Consider the following 22334-nt stretch of genomic DNA (forward strand, 5'->3'; position numbering starts at 1 on the left):
TTAAAACCTCATCGCCATGCTTCACCAAACTTCACAGTGGGTGATGCTCAATCGGCGGGCACCATCTTTCCAAATCAGCACACATGCAGCTTTAGCTCATTCATTACCAACAGAGGGGAATACAGGCGAGATAAGTGTGGAGCGGAAAGAGCAGGACACTGTTAGTACTCACTGTTGAGAGGAAGTGAAGGTTGATTTAAGGAAGGAGAAGCCAATGTATGAATGAATGAATACTATGATGAATACTAAATGTATGTGAGTGAGAGCGACAGAGAATTATATTGGCTTTCAAATTGGCTCTAGTGATGTGTGCAGAGTCCTGAGCACTTTTGATTGTCAATGCAGGTGCCTTAAAGGTCTGCATTTACAGAAACATCCAAGACGGACAAAAATGAGGGCAGCTTTTCGTTAAAAACTGTCCCAGGGACTTCAACCCACCACCACTTTGAGTGTCCATTTGATTGTCAGAACATCGTAGTATTATGAAGTTGTTACACCACATGTTCACACACAACTTCGGTAGTTTTATCAACCTGGTGGAGGAGGATTTACATTCTAGAGTTAAAAAAAATGTACATATGGTTTTTTCATATCCAGACATTTACACTCAATATATTTTATTTTGACTACTTTTAGAATAAACACATTTATACTTTAGTTATTCTACGCCAGAATTGTATTCATTGCAGTATGAAGAAGGCTTTAAAAGAGCATTTAGACCTTCATGCTGAGAAATAAAACAGAAATGCTTTATTTAACTTGAGTTAAATAAGTTTTACACATTTTTGATATAACAATTTACACTGGTACAGAGTTAGTTATTTTAATTCAATTTTAGTTAGTTGAGTTTGTAAGCAGGAGTTGATTTGCAGAGCAATTTCCTTGAGAGAGCTGCTCCAATACATACAAAAAACATAAATAATAAAAAACTTAAAAAGAATTAAAATCATTAAAAAATGTTTCTTCATGATGTACACTCAATCCAACGCTCTAACATACAGTGTGAGTCACCTGGTGGCAGAATTGTTAGAATCCGATCCATCGGAGCAAAATAATGTTGCCTTTACTTTCCATTCGTAGGCCGTATTGTTGCCTGCCACTTTGTTAATAGCGACCATTCCAGTAGCTACATGAGATGACAATAATGTGTTGCAGCAGGCAACTCTTATTGATTTGTCTATATTGCATACCGCTTCAGTTGCATCGACATCATATCATATGGCCAATCAGTCTGCTTCACCAACTACTGGAAGTGTAATTAACCTGAATTAGCCGCCCTCTGTATTGATTTACCATTTCCTATCTTAGACACCCCTATCTTACAGGAGGACAACGTATTTCTAACCTTTGATCTTTGAATTTGTGGATGTGACATTGTCTTGACTCCCTGTAGTCCTCCAGGGCCACTTTATTGTCACCTTGGGTAACCTTTTGCTGCCCTATGCTGAGACATGTTTGTTTTCTTAAGCACTGATTGATTTATTTACAAAAATAGTTTTAATTGGAGCCATAATGAGGTTGTACGAAGGAGGATGTCATAGCTTTTAACCTTAAAGACAGTCACTGTGAAAAGTCACCAGGTGGTGTTTGTGTGTTTTGGATGAAAGGCACAGTAGCTCTGTTCAACGTTTTGCTGATGCTCACAGTTTCCACACCTGTGCTGACGTTGTGACTGTGATTACTGATGCAGTGTGTGTGTGTGTGTGTGTGTGGGTGCACACCGGCGTATCTCTATGTACCAAAACATCTTCAGGGTAGGTAACCCTATTGGAAATAACTCTCCCAGCCTCCTGGATGGTTTGTCTTCCTTCAGTCCTCATCCATCACAGACATGAAACTCATTCTCTTTTCATGAGGTGGACTTTGCTCTGCTTCTAACACAAAGTAATGGAGGTCACCTCGGCAAGCTGCTCCACACTCATTTCCTCCCCGCTAACAGCTTCTCCCAAACGGCATGACAGAATACAAAATGGCCCTCCAAAAATGTCACTCTCCAGCTTTAATACTGACCACTCTACACCAAAGGTAGGGTTGACATTTCCTCACAACAGAGGCACGCCTTATTTTGAACCAGTGCCTTTGACTCACTCTCGTACACATAACACAGCATTGAGCTGAAGATTTATGAGTGTAAGATGCTCTAAAGGCCTCATACGGACATTTCCGGATGACTCCTGGAGTCATTCTGGTGGAAAAGGCAGGCGTGAAATTCCTGGTATTATATGAATATACGCAAATATACCTTTCAGCCACACTAGCCGCTCTTTGAAGCTGTACTTAGCAGTGCTAACATCATGCTCACAATGACAATACCAGCATGCTGATGTGTAGCAGGTATGTTTACCATGTTGTCCATCTTTAGCATGTTAGCTTGTTAACATTTTCGAATTAGCACAAAAACCCAAAGCACGTCCGAGGATAATGGGAATGTGATTCGCTTTTCAGGTATTTGGTCATAAACCAAATATTGGACAGCGACCATACATCTCTCTCTGTATCCGGCCACTCTGTACCATTAAACTTTTGATTTTCAGACCATTTCTGGTACAGTACGGTAATAAAAGGCTCAGTGGGCATAAAGAAGAAACAGAAAAGACAAAGAAAGGCTTAAGACAGCAAAAGAAAAGAAAAAGATTGTGATAGTAAGCCAGCAGGAGAATGTGAACGCCAGACAAAGAGAGAAGTGAAAGCAAAGAAATTAAACAAGAAAGAGATGAGCCATTGGAGAAACAAGGGGAAAGTGACAGATAGAAAAGCGTAGCAAAAATGGTGAGCACTGACAGGGTTTCCATAAAGCCAGTAAAACATGGGGCTCCGGGGAGTGGTGCAGGCAGCGATAAAGAGTCTCTGAGCCTGGGCGGCTGGATCAGGACCTCAGCCATGCAGGGGCAGGCAGGATCATTATCAGTCACTCTTCCTTCCCATCCAATAATATCCACTGATGTTGCCCCATCTGTCACTGTGTAACTATGGTGACACAGCTGTGACAAGCTACTTGACAAAGACCAATTCAGACCGCCTAACTTTAGTATTGAGCGTTTTGACAGTTATTTGTGTTGTGAAACAGTTAATAACTTAATGGAAGAACTTCAATCCTGCGCCACAAAGCTTTATCACTACCTGTAACACTGCCTGTGTTCAGTGAGGATGCTGATTAGGGTGGTGTGAGTGAACAGAAACAGTAAAGTTGTGGCCTGTGAGCTGAAACACTCTAAAAAGCTTTGTTTGTGTGTGTGTGTGCTCCTTCCCATTACACACATCATTTGACCCATTGTTCATATAAAAATATTGATTAGTGCAGCTTAAACCTAGAGGAATCCTGCCTACTGGGGGAAAACAGTTTCATGATTAAGAATTATAGCACAAAAATACTCCATACCTTCCTTTTTTGCTTTGTGTGCTGTGTATTTGCTGTGATAAATCCTATGACCTGTATCTGAGAGATATAGCATCGGGCGGCATGGTGGCGCAGTGGTTAGCACTGTCGCACGGGAGGTGAAGCTGGTTAGAGCGTGTTGGGGGTTCAATCCCCGGCTGCCCCCGTCATGTCGAAGTGTCCTTGAGCAAGACACTGAACCCTAAGTTGCTCCCGATGGAGACCAGCACCTTGTATGGCAGCTCGGTCGACATTGGTGTGTGAATGTGTGAGTGAATGGGTGAATGAGACTTAGCTGTAAAGCGATTTGGGAACCGTGAAGGTTGAAAAGTGCTTTATAAGTGAGATCATTTACCATTTACACATATGTGGTGCTGAGGTGATACTTAAGTCATTTTCAAGACAGCACTCAACAGTTTAATGAGACAATACAATATTATAAATATTACAAAAATCCCAGTCAACCATGAGCATTTATAACTAAAATGAACTTTTTTAGACATTATATAGCGTGTAATGTAACATGCAGCACATCCTCCTTCATTTTTTGGGATTAATTTCCGTAGAAACCTAAAATCCTCGGCAGGAAACCTCTTCAGTCTTGTTGCCTTTGCTGCGTCCATAAATCATGCAATGTTTACTTTCTGACAGGCCGTGTACAGTTAAGGTGCTCTGCCCAGTCCCAAACCAATAAACCCAGAAGCACCGGGGAATGCAGGCTCACATAATGAGAAGCACTTTTGGTTTTGTATCATTTCTTCGCATTAGGTGGAAGCTGCCACGGACTCTGAATCTGAAAGCAAAGGCTCGCGGGAGTATCACTCTGTTGGGATCCAGGTGGAGGACAACAAGAAAGGGTGAGATATTGGTTCTGGGATTTAAAGCTCATTAAGAAACCTCAATCTTTGATGTTTGCCCTCACTGTTATGAACAATAGTCCCATTGTCTCTGCCATTATTTGCCATTGTGGCCTGTGTGGATAAGTGTGTGTCTTCCTACCTCAGACAGGGCAGGTTCAAACGCTCCAACAGTGTCACTGCAGCTGTGCAGGCTGACATGGAGTTGGAGGGCTTCCCTATTATGGAGGACAAGGGCCTGCAGTTCGGTGGGGGGTTCCAGCGTCACTCAGAGCCCAGCACGCCCACCCAGTACGGGGCGGTGCGAACCGTGCGTACCCAGGGGCTCTTCAGCTACCGCGAGGATTACCGTACCCCTACTGAACCCCCCAGCCCTAGGGAGACCACCAGCGAGACCACCTGGCAGCTGGAACCCCCCTCCCCAAGGGAGAGCGCCGTCTCGTCTGGCGAGTCAGGCAGGGCGTCCCCCTCCCTGAGGAGGGATGGAAGCTGGTTCATGCAACTCCTCCACACAGAGACCAAGAGGATGGAGGGCTGGTGTAAGGAGATGGAGGCAGAAGCTGAAGAGAATGACCTGTCAGAGGAAAGTGAGTGTTATGCTGAAAGCTTCATATATGTCTGACTGTGCAGGCAGATTGAAAGATGGATTTTTTAAAATGTTCTGCACTGAATGTATGGCACTGTACTGTATGTGTTGTACTTGATATGCGTGTGTGTGTGTGTGTGTGTTTCAGTCCTAGGCAAAATCCGGAGTGCAGTGGGAAGCGCTCAGCTGCTCATGTCTCAGAAATTCCAGCAATTCTACTGGCTGTGTCAGCAAAACCTGGTAAGAAACCTATCAGAGTGTGTGTGTGTGTGTGTGTGTGTGTGTGTGTGTGTGTGTGTGTGTGTGTGTTTGTGGTTCAGATTTGTCTGAATTGCTTCATCGTCCAAACTACATTTTTCTGTCTTATATGATCACAGTACATTTAGTTTAGTAAATATGATTATCTTTGTCACTAATAACAATAGAAACAACAGAAACAATACTATTGCAATGTGCCATCACATCTACATAATTACGCACAGTCATTGACAATTAGGGACAGTGGGGACATATTTAGGGACATAATTTGTGTATGATTATCCATGAATGGTAACACATACTGCAAAGAGAAAAGGGTGGAAAGAAGTTTTAAAAGAGATAAATGTGGGAGAAACGAACCAGCTGCCATTTTCATTATTCACACCAATATGTTATCCATTTCCTCCCATATTGCAATGTATAAATAATTGTTCACTCTTAGCAGAAAAGTCAGATTTTGTTATTTTCATGGCAACACAGTCAAACCCTGTTCTGTAGCCCATTCGTAAATAAACAGGATTTAAATAATGAGACTCAATTCAACTTTTTTCTATATGCATCATTTTTAAGTGAGGGAAGAAAAATGATGCTGCTGCAGAGTGAACCAAAACCACTGGCTTCCACACTCCTTTGTGTGTCCTCACAACCTTTGTTCTCCGACCTTCAATACACATTTAATGCTTTAGCCGGCACTAACAAACTGAATCAAAGCTCCCCGAATATCATTGATTGCAGAACGCTACAACCCTGAGAATCAATAGCTATCTAGCACATTTATATGTGACCTGAACGTTTTTGAATGAACAATACATGAGCGTGGATGGGTGTATTGTCAGGCTGAGCCAAACCTGGGTTTACAGTAAATATACCCCAATATTCAGACTATTGCTCATCCAGTGCGGGAACACGCACAGGGTCAGGGATTTCTGCCTCATATTTTTCTTGCACTGTTCACAACTCCTTTTATTGATCCAAGTCAAGTACCCAATATTTCAAATGAAGTTGGTGCGGAGTTATGAGAGATAGTGTTGTTGTTTTTGCAATGTGCAGCAGAAACTGCTCATTCAGGGTGAGCGGGAGCTGCATGGGGATTAGATACAGTGAACCAGCCTTTTAGACCAAGACAAGCACTCTGTCCCACTGAAGGGCTCCGTATTATGCAAGTTTACTTAACAACATTTTCATTACAAAAAGCTGCAGCATTTCTCCACCTGACAGATGCATATGGAACAATATTCACTTCATACTTTGGTTTCGTTTGTTGAATAAATGTCTAGTTGTGTTTCATCAGCCTGCTTCTCTCTACCTCATGCATCAACTTTCATAAAGCTTGACTTAAAAATGCTCTAAAAGAGAGACAAACAGTGTGCGTGGAGGAGCTCCAGGATTAAAAGCGTACACTGACACAGCCGGGGCTTAAAACTCACTGACTCCACCTAAATCTGCCAGCTCTGGATATTTCAAGCCTTAAGACTTGGGAGACGGTTTGCAGAACATCACAAGTTCAGGGGTCAGCATGAAGCTGATGAGGTGCTGAGGCACCCCCTCAGTAATTACAGATAACAGACGAGTTATCTGTTCTCAGTTTACCTTACATGATGCATAGTATGATATTTGAAATATGAAGTCATTCAGATAAATTATTTTGCTGTACAAAAGAGAATCATACTAATCTCAAAATACGAGGCAGATATATCAAAGCAAAACTTAGACTCTGTATTGGAATATTATGCAAATTTAGAGGATGTGTAAGTGTAAGTAAAATAAGATTACTGTAAACTTTAATCTCAGTATCACTGACACAGTTTTATCACTGACACAGTTTGCTAAACTGATGTGCAGTTTGGCTAAAGTCATCTGACAACAATGATTTGTAGCTTAAGGAAGGAGCTTAATAAAAGGTGTTTTTCATTGTTTTTTGTGATGCCATAACATTTTGCTTTTACAGGATGTTTTAAGTCAAAATCAAATACCGTTTTGCACCTCTTTGGTATATTTCTTGTAGAAACAGGGTTGTATGGGAAGACATAATGCCACATTGTGCCATCATACTGTAAATCTATTGGACCGTCAGACAGCAGCACCTAATCTAAATGTCACAAGGTTTAGAGTGAGTGAGTGTGGGAATGTCTCCGGGGTTATCAAGTTGACACGTCCCATCACAGATGTGTTGTTGAAGGAGGTCCACAATTTCTGGGATCTGGGGTCTGACACAGTTTAAGTTGCCGATTGTGTTGGCTTGAGACAGACTGGAAGAAATCAAAAACCAAACATATGTGCATTCACTTTACTCTGCCGTGCAGTGTATTTAACAATGTGCTACATAGTTGGGAACATAATCTCAATGTTCTGCCAGCCCTAAATTGCGTATATGTATTTTGCAGTACTATTTCAAGTACAATTAGTTGCATTTATAATCAAAGCATTATGTGCAACAACAGCGTACAGTAGGTTCATTGCATAGGGAGCGCCACCTGAAGCCCACCCAGAGGTCTCAAAGGTTTGAATGACATTTAACTGAAACCCATGAACACCTTTATAATAACTGATTTCCTCAGTAATTGGTTTCTTAGTCACAGTGAAAAAAAAAATGCACTCGTGCATGTATTCAGCGTTGCCTCTTAAATGTCCACACAGAAAGCAACCCCATGACTTTGATATTTATTAGCACCATGTTGTATAAAAGATCCTGAATAAATTGTACAACTCTCCTGAACAAAATGTGAGTCACATTGAGTCACAGTGAGTTTTTTTTTGCATACATTTAAAGTCTGTGGGGGAAATGCTTTGGAAATTCAAATATTTTGCACTACAAATGTTCACAAAGTATTGCCCTTTGACAATGTGACCCATAAACTTTGTTTCCTTGAGAGCATATAAAGCTACTTGGTAATGTAGGTGGGTGTAGTTCTTCTGATAACATGCATAGTCATGGTTCATATATTTGTATTGACTCGTCATACTCAACATTAACTGATTGCCTCCGATGTGTTGGTGTGTTATACTAACCAAACCACTCAAGTGTTTTCTTTTCAAGCATCCCTGTTCATATCTATACGTCTAAGTCTGCAAGCAGAAATTTTGATTTTTAAAATTTTCTCATTTCTATTATGAACATCAAGTATTAGCGCATAATCTCATGAGTCATTAAAACCCTCAGCATCTGCAGGCCCGCTGCAGAGACAATGATGCCCTCCTCAATCTGATGTTTCTTTCATGTCAGTAATCGAGTGATGAACAGAGCTGAATTGACAAAGGCAGTTTATTGTTTCTGAGCTCATTCATGGAGATAAGACAGGCTTGGTCTCCATCACAAGTTGTTATCCCTCAATAAAACCAAAATCCCCCAAAACTTGTGTTCATGCCTGTTTTGAGTCTGATAAGGACATCTAGTGGATCTAAGCTGAAGTACAACTAGTGACTAGGGACTGCAGGCACTGAACCAACAATCTGGCTCTTTACTTAATGTCACCACAGACATTAATGTTGTCTTTGTTGTAACTCCTCTCACCTGCGTCTCTCATAGGACCCCAGTGCCATGCCGCGGCCCACCTCTCAGGACCTGGCTGGGTTCTGGGACCTACTGCAGCTCTCCATCGACGATGTGACCGTGAAGTTTGACCAGCTGCAGCAGATCAAGAACAACAACTGGAGGCCCGTAGACAGCCCAGAGAAGAAGGTGAGGGATCACCTTGGCACTGTCAGTAAACATAAGTTGTAATCTTGAACACTGGGTTTGTTTGTGTTTTCGATCAGTGTAGTCCCCACCACATTGTTGAAGTACCACATTGTTGAAGTACCACATTGTTGAAGTTGTACGAACACCCCTTAATTATTCTCTCTTCTTCCTAAAGCCACCAGCTCCCGTACCAAAGAAGACAGTTCGACAGAGGAGTGTGATGACGAGGGAGAAATCCCTGGACCTCCCAGACAGGCACCGGCAGGAGGCCCGGCGGCGGCTCATGGCCGCCAAGCGGGCAGCCTCCTTCCGGCAGAACTCAGCCTCGGAGCGAGCAGACAGCATCGAGATCTATATTCCAGAGGCTCAGACTAGACTTTGAGAAGATAGGGTCCGGGGGGCCAACACTCCTCCCTGCTCCCACATTCAAACAACTTTAAAACTAGCCTTTTTTCTAGACTGCTACTCTCTCTACTCTTCCTTTATCCATCTGTTGTCTGATCTCGATAGCCATCCTCAGAGCCCATCGCCAATACCATTGGTCTGTAGGATGTGCCAAGCCTCTTCTCCCATTGCCACTAAGTGTTAGCAGAAATGTATGTCTGACATGGGTTGGTTGGGTTTCTCCTTGGTTTGCTGGTGATCATGATACCCAGCCTACAAGCTCTCTCATCCAATATCCCTGGATGGGTATGTCTGTAGTTTTTCAGCATTTGCAAAGTGCCATTTAAAAAGTGCAGCTTTGAAAACCTACCAGCAACCAGGCCTTTGAGCTAAAAAGAGTAAATGAGAGAAATTAATTTGTTTCAAGTTGTTCAAAAAAAGTTAGTAACCCTTCAGTATTTTTCAATAATTTAAGATTACGTTATGACTTTCTTTTGTTTCTCTGGTCTTTTTGGGGGTAAATGTTAATTACAAGCTAAATATCACAAAATTGTTGTAAGTTCAAAACTTTTAAAAGTGCCAATGCTTGAAATACCTCAACTATGTGCATGTGGCACTGATCACCCATTCAAGGTTATTCAGGCAGCCCTTATAAGCTCTGGACTGGTCAGTGTTGAAAAATGCAGCTTTCTACCCAATCTGGTTGTAGTCAAACATTTTTCATGGTCTGGATTGGTGGAAGAATGACATCTGTCAGCTCATTAACATGCACATTTCAAAACAACTTTCCTATATATCTCATGTTCCTGTTGCCAACTTTCAAATATTGACATTTACTTGAAGCTGAAAACATGCAAGTCTTGTGCCAACATTTCCATTATGTCAATGCAGTAGAAAAAAACTATGAAGGTTTGTGTAACTCCTTAGATCAAAATGTGTAGACAAATGCACTTATGCACTTATTACAATTCTCTCTATTTCCAAGGGAAATGTACATACCCAAGTTCACAATAGTACTGTTGTATTTTTGAATTGTGAGCGGGAAGAATATTCATTGTGTATATTTTTTTCCCTCATGTCCACTGCTTGCCTGCCCTCTCTATTGCTTTTGATAAATCTAGATTTGTTGCATACATACAGTGGCTTGAACACACACGCACACACACACACACACACACACACACACACACACACACACACAAAACCATACTGCTGTGTTTTCATCTAATATACTTCTCTCAGGCCCTTTCAAGTAGCGCCCTCAGCCACAATTAATGAGGAGTGATAGAAAAACTGCCAAAAACAAAATATCTGCATACTAGTTTCTTTAATCCAAGAAAAGGTTGTTTTTTTTTTTTTCATATTTCTTGAAAAGTTCTGTGTTGTTGAAAGTCACCCGAAGCAGTATCCTAACTGCATTCTCTCCCTCTAGGAAAAGCTGGGAAATAATGAAACTAAATTGGGGCAAAGGCATTCCAGAGGGATGCAAGCAGCAAGTCCCAAATAACTAAAACTCCTGTCTCCTGTTGAGAGGAAATACATGGAGGACTAGGATAATAACTGTCTGTGGCTGTGTAGACCTGTGTGTGATATTTTGTCACAACATGATGTAGTTAGCTACATATATTATTTGCCTTTGATTCCCACCTCAACGTTGAGATGCACCAATGGCACCAGCTCTTCGTAATTTCAAACTTAGAGCCTAACTAAACTAAAACCACACAAACACATTCTTGACGGAATATATCTGACCTGACACTTGTTCCTTATTAGTATGTCTTCTAATAAGGATGTAAACTGTAAAGATTTTAAATTACATGTCAACAAAATAACACACCTCAAATTACTCAACGGTATGCTAATAACGTGCAGGCTAAATGTGTTAGCATTTCCAACTCTTTCTAAACAACATGAATACTGCTAACTCTGAAACATATATTTCTACAACCCCATGTAGTAAATCACTCATTTGAAACTAGCCAGTAGATACTAAGAACATAGGACGGATTTTACACACAAACTTAGCAATGCATTTACGAATAGCTGGTGCAGTCCGTGCGGTGTGTGATGTGAAGGTGGAAAACCTGAAGTTATTGGGCCTTGGTTAAGAGTCTGTAGTGGTCTTAGAATTTACTTCCAGGTGGTTGTAAGTAAATTGCTCATAAAGGTAAACTCATCTTGAGAAAAAAGCTAGAATTATGCTGCTCTTCATTATCAAACTTTGGTGCCAGTAACTTGAACGTCACTCTTCATTGCGTTGCCAATGTTATATTCAAATCACTGACCTAAAGACTGAAGTCTATTGGTAAAAAAAAAAAAAAACTTTGGATAATCAACCAACTAAATGGTGCTGCTTTTTATGTAATAAATACAGCACTAGACAAACAATCAATGCAACACAATGCGCTGTCAGCTGATCGATACGTCACTTAAAAAAATCTATTTTTATGACTTAGAAATGTTTGGTTGCGTGATTGTGCCAGTGTGCCTGGCTTCATTATGGGTAGGACCAGGGAGATTTATCATATAGCAGTATAACAACAAAGTACATTTCTCTGGATTTGAATATTTTGTGTGCATGTGTGTTTTGTTGATATGTGTGTGTGTGTGTGTGTGTGTGTGTGTGTGTCTTGTTTTTGTAGCGCAGTGCTGACATATTCAGAAAAGAGAGGGTGAATCTGGGGTCAGTGTGACTTGATTTCCCTATTACTACCCAACTGTGGCCTGACCTGCATCTCTCTTTCTCACACACACACAAACACACACATATACGCACACATGTACACATTGTCCCTATGTCATCAGCACTCTCTTGTAACATATTTTAGGTACCATACCATAGCATATATTTTCATTTTTTGTGCTACAGATTGTATTTTTGATCAAATACAATCCAAATGTTTGATCCATATGCATCTTTGCACCTATGTGAATTTAGGCTCTTAACCCATTGTGACCCCAAGTATAGTGGTTTGTTTCTTAGTGTTCAAACCAACCTTTCACTGTTTCAGAATACATGAGACATTGTTTAGTTGTCTAGCAGAGCTCAGACAATACATTTCAGAGAGCTTAGAAATATATTTAGTCTAACAAATCACCCAAGAAACCAAAGTCAGCGTAGAGTGACAGTGTTTCAAACATGCAGTGCCATACTTCAATTACAGTTTGGGCTTTTAATAGCCCACGGCTGAGTGTTAGATTATACGTTCCTTTTAAAACACACCCATCTATAATTCTGCTGTTTTTTCATTGCAGAGGCAGGGACCTTTAACAGTATGACAGCGGGTTTCTGGAAAGCATCGGGGTGTGTGATGCCAGGCATTTGGCAGAGCAGAGACGTTCCCCTGCTGTTGCCACAGTGGCAGGCAGACGGGAGAGAGACAGACTCGGCCTGACATATGCTGGCTTAGAGGAGACGAGAGCTACGCACTGAGCCCCAAACTGCTGGTGTTGTATGCTGTTGTGTAGCTGGAAGGCTGTTCTGTGAGAATCGCTAGGCGCTGCGCTGGGTATTTTTCAGCCTGCCTTTGACTAAGCAAAGCAGCTTATGTAAGATTTCGGGTCCTCTGTGAGATCAAGCAAACAGCCTCCAAGGCCCTTCAAAGCTTGTGTTGATACATTTATTGCTGAATAGTGGCCTACACTGTAGAACTTAAGCATCAGCACTACACATATTTCTATCAGTCTGTGCTCGGCTAGTTTCACTGAAGGCTGCCAGTGAGACAACAGAGGAGTTTCTCCCTTATGCAAATTGATTAGGGCTGTGAAAAAAATGAAGTGTGTCTACCACCTTTGGTTCAGTTTAAAGCATATCTCTCACTCCTCCAAGAGGCATTGACATAATTGCAATGAGACCGTTTTTTTCTTTAGTTGAACCATAAACAAACTATTTCAAATAGTGGAATCAGTGTCAGAAGTCACGAGGGAGCGGAACATTTTGAAAAGGATTTGAGCAATAGAGACACAGACTTTGGTAAATTTACACCCACAGTTAGAGGTAAGAACTGGGCTTGCAGAAATCGTACTTTTAGGTTTTTTTGGAAAAAAAACAAAACGTTGGCACTCCTGAGACTCTCTCAGAGCCCTTCTCTAAACTATGAGGAAAATCTCTCTGCTGTAATGGCTGGGTCAAGTTTGCCTCCCAGTGAAAGTCATTTTCAATCTATGAAAAGCTGTTGTTGTTTTTTTTTACCTTTTCACTGTTTTTTTGTCCAAATAGGTTTGAACACACAGGAACAGCTGTAAGAGGCCTCCTGTTACAAAAGCAATCTTGTGTTTTTCTTGTTGAAACTTATTTCAGTGGGTGTTTTATGTCGGATCCCTTTTGGTTGACTTGTGTGGTGTGCATGTGATACTGTGAGCATTGGAGGATTCCTCGCTTGTCAGAAAGCAACTGTGGTGATCTTTCAGTTAAAGAGTTATGGTAATTTAACAGCTAGTCACCCACCAAAACCTTGTGAAAACCCCAAGGGCAGAAAATTGCACCAGTGTCACATTTAATGTCATGAGGGCAGCAATTAACTACAAGTGCCATCTTTTTGACTTATCCAGCATACTGTAAAATCATTACTCCACACATGTAAGCAAACCACTCCTGCCATGGCCTACCTTTTTCCCATTTCCAGTCACATATTTCTGTCATTTCAGCTCGTATCTCGACATCTGTGGCCTCACTCTCTGGTACGACTGTCTATCTGCTTTTAACTCCAGAACCCATGATGTGTGAAATATTTCAAGGGGACTTTTTTCGTAACCATGCCGTGGAAAGAGCGTCAGACTCACTGAGATAGACTGATACAACACTTCCTTGAACTTGGAATGTGAAACCACTCTATAATTACTAGATACAATGAAAAAGGTAGTTGTTTAGCTAAAACTATTTTCATCTCTTGTATATCATATCTATAGTGAGGATGAATATAATGCCAAATATTCATTATTTGTAAAGAAATATATATATAGATATATAAATATATAATATATGCTTCATTGAAACATAACTATTTTCTGCATTTTCTCATGTTTAGTTGTCATTTTTACTTTGTTATGGTTGTTTTTTAAGCTGATATGATGGCATGCGAAATACTGATTCTGAATGTAGGCTTATTTATTGATTTCTTTTGTTAAGATTTATGACACTGTCCCACTGATTATTTTATTTAAGTCAATCACATATGTGTGTTTTTTCAGTGCAAGTTACCGTATCATTGGGTTTTGTATTATTTGAGTAGTTTGCAACAACATATGCATTTTCCATCCTTCTTTCCTAGCTGAGCTATTGAAAGATTTTGCCTCTTTGAGTAGTTTGATCATTGCTGAGGTCATCCAGTGTAAATAATTCTGCAATTAAATTTTTGGAGAAAAAGTTTGGAAACGTTTGTCTGTGTGGTGCCTGTTTACTGTGAAACATCAAACTGTAAACTTAAAGTAATGCACTCTGGCTACTGTGCCAAATATAGTAAAATAATAACGTTAGTAAAATTTAGTGAATTGATATAAAATTCCTTAAAGTTTTTACTTCATATTGTCAGACACCAAACTACGTTATACAGCTGTGCAATGCTTGTGCTAAACGGCAGTATTCCCCGCGGTAGTATTTTAGCTCACAGGAGGAAACCTCAATGAATTAATCAAAGTGTTCTTGACATTTCATGCATTTTATATCTGTATGCAGGCTGCTCACCAAAACAGCCATGAGATAAAGATGAAGGGTAGCTCTGAATCATCTGTAAAAGAAAATGGTGCATTTATCTTTTACTGTTCTTGTGAGTCAGGACGGTCATCAGCGATTTGGCATTTATATCATGGATAGAATATAATATCACTTAATGATCACTTATTTATGATTTGTTTTTCAGAGAGCCACCAAAAGTCACTTTCACTGTGATCCTTTAAAACAGCACAAAAGATTGAATCACAAAACACTTATCATGATAAACAGTCAAATCAAGTCAATTTATTTAAAAAGCACATTTGAAAACAACAAACGGTGACCAAAGTGACTTTAAAAAGAGATTAAATACACAGGACCGATCAAATATAAACACAGAAATGATCAAATAAAAACACAGACATAAAGAAGGGATTATAAGTAATTTTACAAAAGCATATATTACCTTGATAAAATCATAACACAAACAGCAGGAGGTGGAATAAGGGATGAGCTGTTCAAAGTGTAACCTGGTGCCGGTCCATGCAGTGCTTTAAAAACAAATAACAGAATCTTAAAATCAGGGAGGCCAGTACAGTGGAGACATTGTCTTTCTTCTTCATACCATTGAGGAGTCTCGCTGCTGCATTTTGAACAAGCTGCAGGCGAGATACTGTAGGGCTGGCTGACTGATTCCTACATAGAGAGGATTGCAGTAGCTGAGGCGAGAGGAAATAAAAGCATCAACTATAGTCTCAAAATCTTTAACAGATTAGAATGATTTTCATTTTGCTTTCTTTATCAAATTTTAAACCAGAATCAAAGATTACACCGAGATTTTTTGTATGGGAATTTACATTCAACAACAGAGGCCCAAGGGCATTGATTGTGGTTGCAGAGTTAACAATGGTACAACAGCATAACAATGGTAGGAGATAAAATATTTTCTGAAAATAGACCGATAATTATCAGGAGCAGACGGATCTAAGTTAGGTTTCTTGAGCAGATGGTGAATGACAGCAAGTTTAAAGGAAGCTGGGACATAGCCATTGACCAGAGAGCTATTAATTATTGATAAAATACTAGGTCCAACAGTGTCCTACACTTCCTTAAGTAGGCATGAGGGAATAATGTCTAAGGGACATGTATTTGGGTTAATAATATGTGTCAAAGCGGAGAGAGAAATCTGATGAAAGTTGCTGAGAACTGAGGAGCATGAGCTTAACTCCGACAGATCATAGGAGAGCAGTGAGATCTGAGGTTGTATAATAAATAATAATAGAAATAAGTTATACATTTAGCTAACAAAGTATTTCAGGAAATGTTCTATAGGTATCTGGTGTTGCTTCAGGACAATTTGTGACTGCAGGGTTGAGTGCTGTATTTATTGTATTAAATAAAACTTTGGGTCTATGGGCCGATAATGTTTGTTTGAAGATCAGAAAAACATTTGGTTCTCTGTGCTTTGACACACTGTTGGTATTTAACCAGACAGTATCTCAGATGCTGCTAACTTGGAGTTTATCTTTTTTAGATTTACGCTCTGCTCTTCTGCAATCCTGCCTAAATACACAAGTTATGACGTTTAACCAGGGCTGAGCTTTTTATTGGCTTTTCTAAATTTGGCAACTGAGTTAAGAATATTAGTGCAAGTGCAATTGAATATTGTTACCAGTTCTTCTGTGTCCAGACCAGCAGGGGGAGCTTAAAAAATATTCAGATCACATCCTCCTAATCTAAAACAATATTGTCCAGATACGTTTTATTAGGATGAAAACACACTACAGTAATTAAAATCTGACATAGTGTTTGACTAAAAGGAATTCTTGGACAGGTTTTTTATGATATGTGTCATGATGATACTAAACATGTTATTGTAATGTTGACAAAAACAACAGCAGACAAATAACCATGTCTAATAACCATGCTATAATGTATCAGGACTGTACTTTCAAACTTTAAATCATCAGAACGTCCAAATTATTAGTTTTAAAGGCCCTGCACACCGGTGTTTTCAATTATTCTGACTGATTAGGCCTCTTCTCAGGTTTAAGATGGACAGAGCTACGCTCATGTACTAATGAGAATGATAAAAGTGTAATTTGTAGGAAAAGGAGAAGCTGTCTGCACACCGAAATTTGCAAGCTGCCAAAGGTTTTTATTAATGCAACGTTTCGACCTACAAGTGTCTTTGTTAGGCAAAAAAGGTGTAATTTGTCCTACCATACAAAGCTAACAGGAGAGTCAGGAACATGTCAATCCCTTAAAAGAAGGTTGATAAAAAAAAATGTTTTGCCTTTTCTATTAATTAAACACCTTCGTTTCATATGGTCTTGTAGTTAATATGTTCATTTTTGGAGTTAAAAAAACAAATCAGCCATTCATAAACTAGGGGTAGGGTTAGACCATATCTATTAAAAACTACAGAGAAATCAACTTCAACCCCTCACCCTCTCTCATGCAATCTCAAATATAAAAGGCAAGATCACCCCCTGTTGGACAAAGAAAGAAATGCATGGCTGCTCAATTAACAGATGTTGCAGTTTCTTTCTCTGTACAGCTTTCTTCCTTTATTACCTAAAAATTGAAGATTTAATTTGACTTAAATATTTGATCAGATGTATTGCTGTGATTATTATGACATGATAATATATTTAAGGCAGCTGCTGACTCTCTCTTTTCTTGACGACTTTTTACTATTTATCCTAAAGGTTTTATGTGATTTGTGGGGAAGTCACCACTCCACCAGTGAGTGACGTCCTCAAGACTTTGTTATAGCACTAATAGATATTCAATGACTTGAAGCACTGGGAAACCTTATCAATATATACCCCTGATTGTTGTTGTTTTGGGAGGTGTAGTACTAGTTGGCACCTCATCTCTATTTCGGTGGAAATAACAAATCACATAAACATTGCAAGTAGACACTACTTTCTTTCTGTGAGTAGCATACCGGTGGCCAACTTTCACCAGTATAGCAGCTCCTGCAGGCCAGATGCTTTTATCTGATGGTGTGTGGAGTGGTTGGGCAGCTAAGATCAAGTATCAAGTAAAAATCAAGCACAAAGTCACATCACAAAAAGAAGGTCCTGGGTTCCACCTGACTCCTTTGTGTGTGGAGTCTGCATGTTGCTATTGTGTCCCTGTGGGTTTCGGCAACAGTTGTGTGGTTATCTGTGGTTATCTGTCAGGGTGAATGTCTGTTATCACTATGGCGACTTGACCAGGGTGCACCTTGCTTCTCGCTCAGTGCATGCGAGGGTAAAGTGCACCTGCACATAATGGTTGAACATTTAATCCAGATTTTTTGCACAACCCATAACAATGAAACAATGAAACTGCTTTCACAATATTTTCACCATGTAATCACATATTTTGTAATAATGAAATCAAATGATGATACTCTTGTTTTTTTTTTCAATTAGTATGTCCTTCATATCTATCAAAACGTGTCTTCACTCACATTTTTCTTTTTACATTGTATTATAGTAGCTATATATAAAATCATGTTTTTTGCAATATGTAGATGATTACAACATTTATTATATATAAAACATATAACCATGTAATTTCCTCATACCATACACATTTTCCCTCAGTCCCGGCCAGACTTTGCATTTGTATTGAATCTGTGTGTTTTGTTTTGTGTATGGTGCGTATACACAAAATAACATAGCATAAACTACAATATATATGGTTTTATGACAGAATAAAGCCAGACCACACTTATATATCCAACGATCTAGGAAATAGCCAATAGGATGCGGTGCAACACCGCGTTGACCAATGGGATGTCCGTAAATTAAATGTGGGCGCCACTTCCGGTTTGGAGATCATATGACCAAATTGTAGTCTCGTGATGTGAATTTTCCTGTTTTGGTCTCCACTAACGGCACCGGGACACCGTGTTCAGCGGAGCAACTTCAGTTCGGTGTGTATGACAAGGATGTTCGCTAGCTTGTGGGGAGTAATTATGACTGCTGTAGACTTCTTGTTAGCTTGAGTCGGCCCCACCTTTTGTCGCCGTGGTTGTTTTTTTTGTGCTAACTTTACAATACAGTAAGTTAATGCACTTTGAGGGTCGTGTTTCTTAAAGGACTTGAATATAAATGTTTGGCTTAAATGGATAAAGCGATACTTTTTATTTGGTGTCGAACTGGTTGTCTTGTTTTTTACCGAGTTACTACAGGAAAGGTTAGCTCACAACTGGAGTCAGGATCCATTACAGCTACGTACGTTGAAAAGAAGTCGTTTTTAAGTTAAACATGAAACATTTACAGAGGTAAACATGTGTTTTAATGGAGCCTGGGTACACCTGTCGTTTGTTTTTAGCGACAGTTGTGAAAAAATGTGTGTTTAGTGGACGTCTGTGCAGCTTTTAATTGTTTTGCAGGTGACCCACACACCATGCATCTGCCAGCCCCTGCTTACAGTCCCACCTGCAGCTGAGCTCCAGTGTCTTCCCTCAAACACCATGGATCCCGACCAGCAGACCAGCCCCCTTCCCCAGCCCAGTGCAGAATACTTCTCATGGGACTACCGCCTCCAGCTTATCGGCCTGGGCTTTGCCTTCTACGCAGCCATATTCCTCCTCTCCCACCTCCTATCTGTGGCTCTGTCCCGCACCTACGACTCCCTGCTGGCTAAGGAGAAGGTTTTCTGGGACCTCGCAGCCACTCGAGCAGTATTTGGCATCCAGAGTACTATAGCCGGTCTCCGGGCCCTGACTGAGGAGTCGTTGTTATCCAGAGACCGAGTGAGGGGACAAGAAGACTGGTCGTGGTTCAATATCCTCACAGCCACAGGTTTCTTTGTGTTTGAGAATGTAGCACTTCACACCTCCAGTGTGGTATTTCGGTCATTTGACCTCCCTCTGGCGACGCACCATTTCTTCGCCCTGTCAGGATATGCAGGGGCGGTGGTGTGGGATTCCGTGGGCCACTTCCTGCCGATGGTTACACTGCTGCTGGAGATGAGCACGCCATTCACCTGTATATCCTGGATGTTACTAAAGGTAGGGGCGTTTATACTGTATTTGTGTTGAGTTAAGCTACCTGTCATCACTTCCCCTCATCACATCTGAGCCGTAATTGAACTTACCAGATTGTTTGGTATGTGCAGTTATTTCATCAGTTCCAAGAGCTCTAGTTGCATCTGATGCTACTGGTTGATCATCTTTTTTTTGCAGATTCTAGGGACATTACTGGAAGTGTCACCAGGTTTCAGTTCCTCTTTGGTCTTGTGCACCTTTTGTCAATAGATAAAGTTTTATATTCTTAGAAAGAGGAAGTTTTGTAAAAAAGTAGCTAAACTTTATCTTTACCTCCTACTCACAGATTTGACTTGAGTGCACATGTGTTCCAAGAATTATTGTAAAATATAAAGCAAGAAATGTATGTCCCAGTCCTTGGCATAATTTTCTCTGTCCGTCTTTCTTCCTCCCTAACAGGCTGGCTGGGCATGCACCCTGTTCTGGAGAGCCAACCAGTGGGTGATGATCCACACGTTCCACTGTCGCATGGTGCTCACCTACTACATGTGGTGGGTAACCTTGACCCACTGGGGAGAGCTCAGTACCCATGTGGCCCTGCCCCAGCTCCTGCTCTTCTTCACTGGCCTTGTTCTGCTCACGTTTATCATCAACCCCATTTGGACGCACAAGAAGACCATGCAGCTGCTTAATCCCGTGGACTGGAACTTTGGCAACAAGCCGACACCCTTGAACGGTGCCACGGAGGGTTGGTCTGATGTTTCTGTCAAACCCCACACCAGCTGAGGGGCACCAAGGAGGTCATTTCCTATCTGAATGATGGCAAAAAAAAATGTTTTTCTTTCTTTATTTAACGGATGTGTGAAGTTACTTTTAGGGTGATGATAGTAAGATGGGTGACCCTATGAAGACCCTAAGTGAATGAGCTATAAGTGAACTTGCTATTCAAAAAAAGCCCTAAAACTTAACCTTAACCAGGGCTGTCTGGTATTATGTTATACAAATCCATCTGGTTAGCTTAGCTTTTTATTGGTAGGTGTGGTTGTGCAGGGCAGTGGAATGGGACCCTGCTTGTTGTTTCCATCACCTTCAGGACACTGTGTTGTGAAATATCCACTTGACCAGTCATATGATTGATTACTTATTCACAGTTGGAAAAATACACAAGACAGCACTTGTTATAAGAGTCATTCAGAAACACAAACCTACAAATTAAAATCTTGTTTACCAGGAAAAAACTTCCTAAGAGTTAATTGCTTGGACTTCTTTCATGAAGTTAAAAGAAATGCATCAAATGTAAAATGACTACTTCTTGAAGCTACTGTATGCCTACAGTATTTAAAGATTTACATCCTGTAATGCTGGAGGAGATATTGCTTTATATATATCTTTAGTCACATGTTGTGTGCTTGGGGATACGATGTGAGGGAGACGAGAGAGGTTGCGCCCAGTAGTTAAGTCACATCAAGAATCTGGCCTTTTTCATACACAGCTCCACTGGTGCTTTTTACAACTGACACAGTTATTCAGCACTGATTGGGCAGCGTAGGCAGGAAAATTGGTTTAAGTTTAAAGAATGAGGTTCTATAGGTTAATCATTGGATCTATTAGATACTAAGTGGACAATTGGATCAGTCCATTCATGAGTCACATTGGTGTTTTTGGACTGTGAATCCTCTTTTCAGTGGAGAGGGAAATATTTACCGTGGCCATGAAAGAAAAGGCCTTTAACAGAATCTTCTTTGTTGGTGGACGAAAGCTCAGGACTGGTCAACTCCACAAAGGCTCTTTTGTCCAAAATGGAGATGTAACATGGCAAAACCGAAGCAGTGTTATACAGAATAACCAAGAGACATTTTGATCATGATGACTTTGTTGGTATTATCAGTCAATTCAAGTTTTAATAAAGTATAAGTAAATATTTCTACTTATATGAAATCAAAATTTCAAAGATTTTTCTTGTTTGTTTTTCAATCAATGGCCTCATTGTATTAGAAATATCGCCTTGATTTGGTTTGTCCATTGTCGTATATCTGGCATATGTTCTTTTCACTCTCCTGCAAACTTTCCTTTTGTATCCTTTCAGGTACAGTTTCTCTCATGTCTCTGTGTTGTCTTACTGTAGCTCATATGTAATTATGTTTATAAGCTTTTAGACATGTTATTTTTACCATTAGTATTAATCTGTGTTAACATGTTGCATCTTGAAGATAATGTAACACCTTGACTTGGGCCCGAGGGCTGACTCAAAGTTACCCAGCAAGTATAAATCTGCAGTGATGATTGAACAGTTGAAAAAATCCTTTGCTGTGCATTTTATTGTCTGGTGTTCCATCACAAGAAGCAGATTCACTGAGTTATCTGTGTAACTTTGCTGAGTCAAATCCAGAATCCCCTCAAATCTGAAACATGGGCAGGTGTAAGAAGAAATGTGCTGGGTTTTGCTCATCAACATCATCTAAATACTGTAACCTGCCTCATGAGATGAAGATACACTTTGTCCCGTCGAGTACATTGTTGTGTACTTTTGTGTACATCTTACAACCTCAGTGAC

At 40.3% G+C, this 22334-nt stretch overlaps 2 protein-coding genes across 2 annotated transcripts in view; both read left to right on the forward strand.

Moving 5' to 3' along the window:
- The window catches only part of dlgap2a (discs, large (Drosophila) homolog-associated protein 2a), a 52612-nt gene extending 43474 nt beyond the window's left edge, over positions 1-9138 (forward strand). The window contains exons 7-11 of the mRNA XM_070919779.1: positions 4145-4233; positions 4381-4820; positions 4968-5059; positions 8604-8756; positions 8932-9138. Of these exons, the coding sequence (XP_070775880.1) occupies positions 4145-4233; positions 4381-4820; positions 4968-5059; positions 8604-8756; positions 8932-9138 (981 nt within the window). The remainder of the gene's footprint in view (positions 1-4144; positions 4234-4380; positions 4821-4967; positions 5060-8603; positions 8757-8931) is intronic.
- A 9561-nt stretch (positions 9139-18699) lies between these two features.
- On the forward strand, positions 18700-20566 carry cln8 (CLN8 transmembrane ER and ERGIC protein). Its single transcript, XM_070920991.1, has 3 exons — positions 18700-18721; positions 19184-19804; positions 20240-20566. The coding sequence occupies exons 2-3, from the start codon at positions 19265-19267 to the stop codon at positions 20564-20566; spliced, it is 867 nt and encodes a 288-aa protein (XP_070777092.1). The 5' UTR covers positions 18700-18721; positions 19184-19264.
- Positions 20567-22334: the final 1768 nt, after the last annotated feature.

This window comes from Enoplosus armatus, chromosome 15, assembly GCF_043641665.1.
Source record: "Enoplosus armatus isolate fEnoArm2 chromosome 15, fEnoArm2.hap1, whole genome shotgun sequence".
In the NCBI taxonomy this organism is placed as follows: Eukaryota; Metazoa; Chordata; class Actinopteri; order Centrarchiformes; family Enoplosidae; genus Enoplosus; species Enoplosus armatus.

What these genes read in the sequence shown, in the direction of transcription:
- cln8 (XM_070920991.1), top strand. Translation starts at nt 19,265, where the DNA reads ATGGATCCCGACCAGCAGACCAGCCCCCTTCCCCAGCCCAGTGCAGAA. An exon ending in TATCCTGGATGTTACTAAAG is followed by an intron (nt 19,805 to 20,239) that starts GTAGGGGCGTTT and finishes CCTCCCTAACAG; the next exon opens with GCTGGCTGGGCATGCACCCT.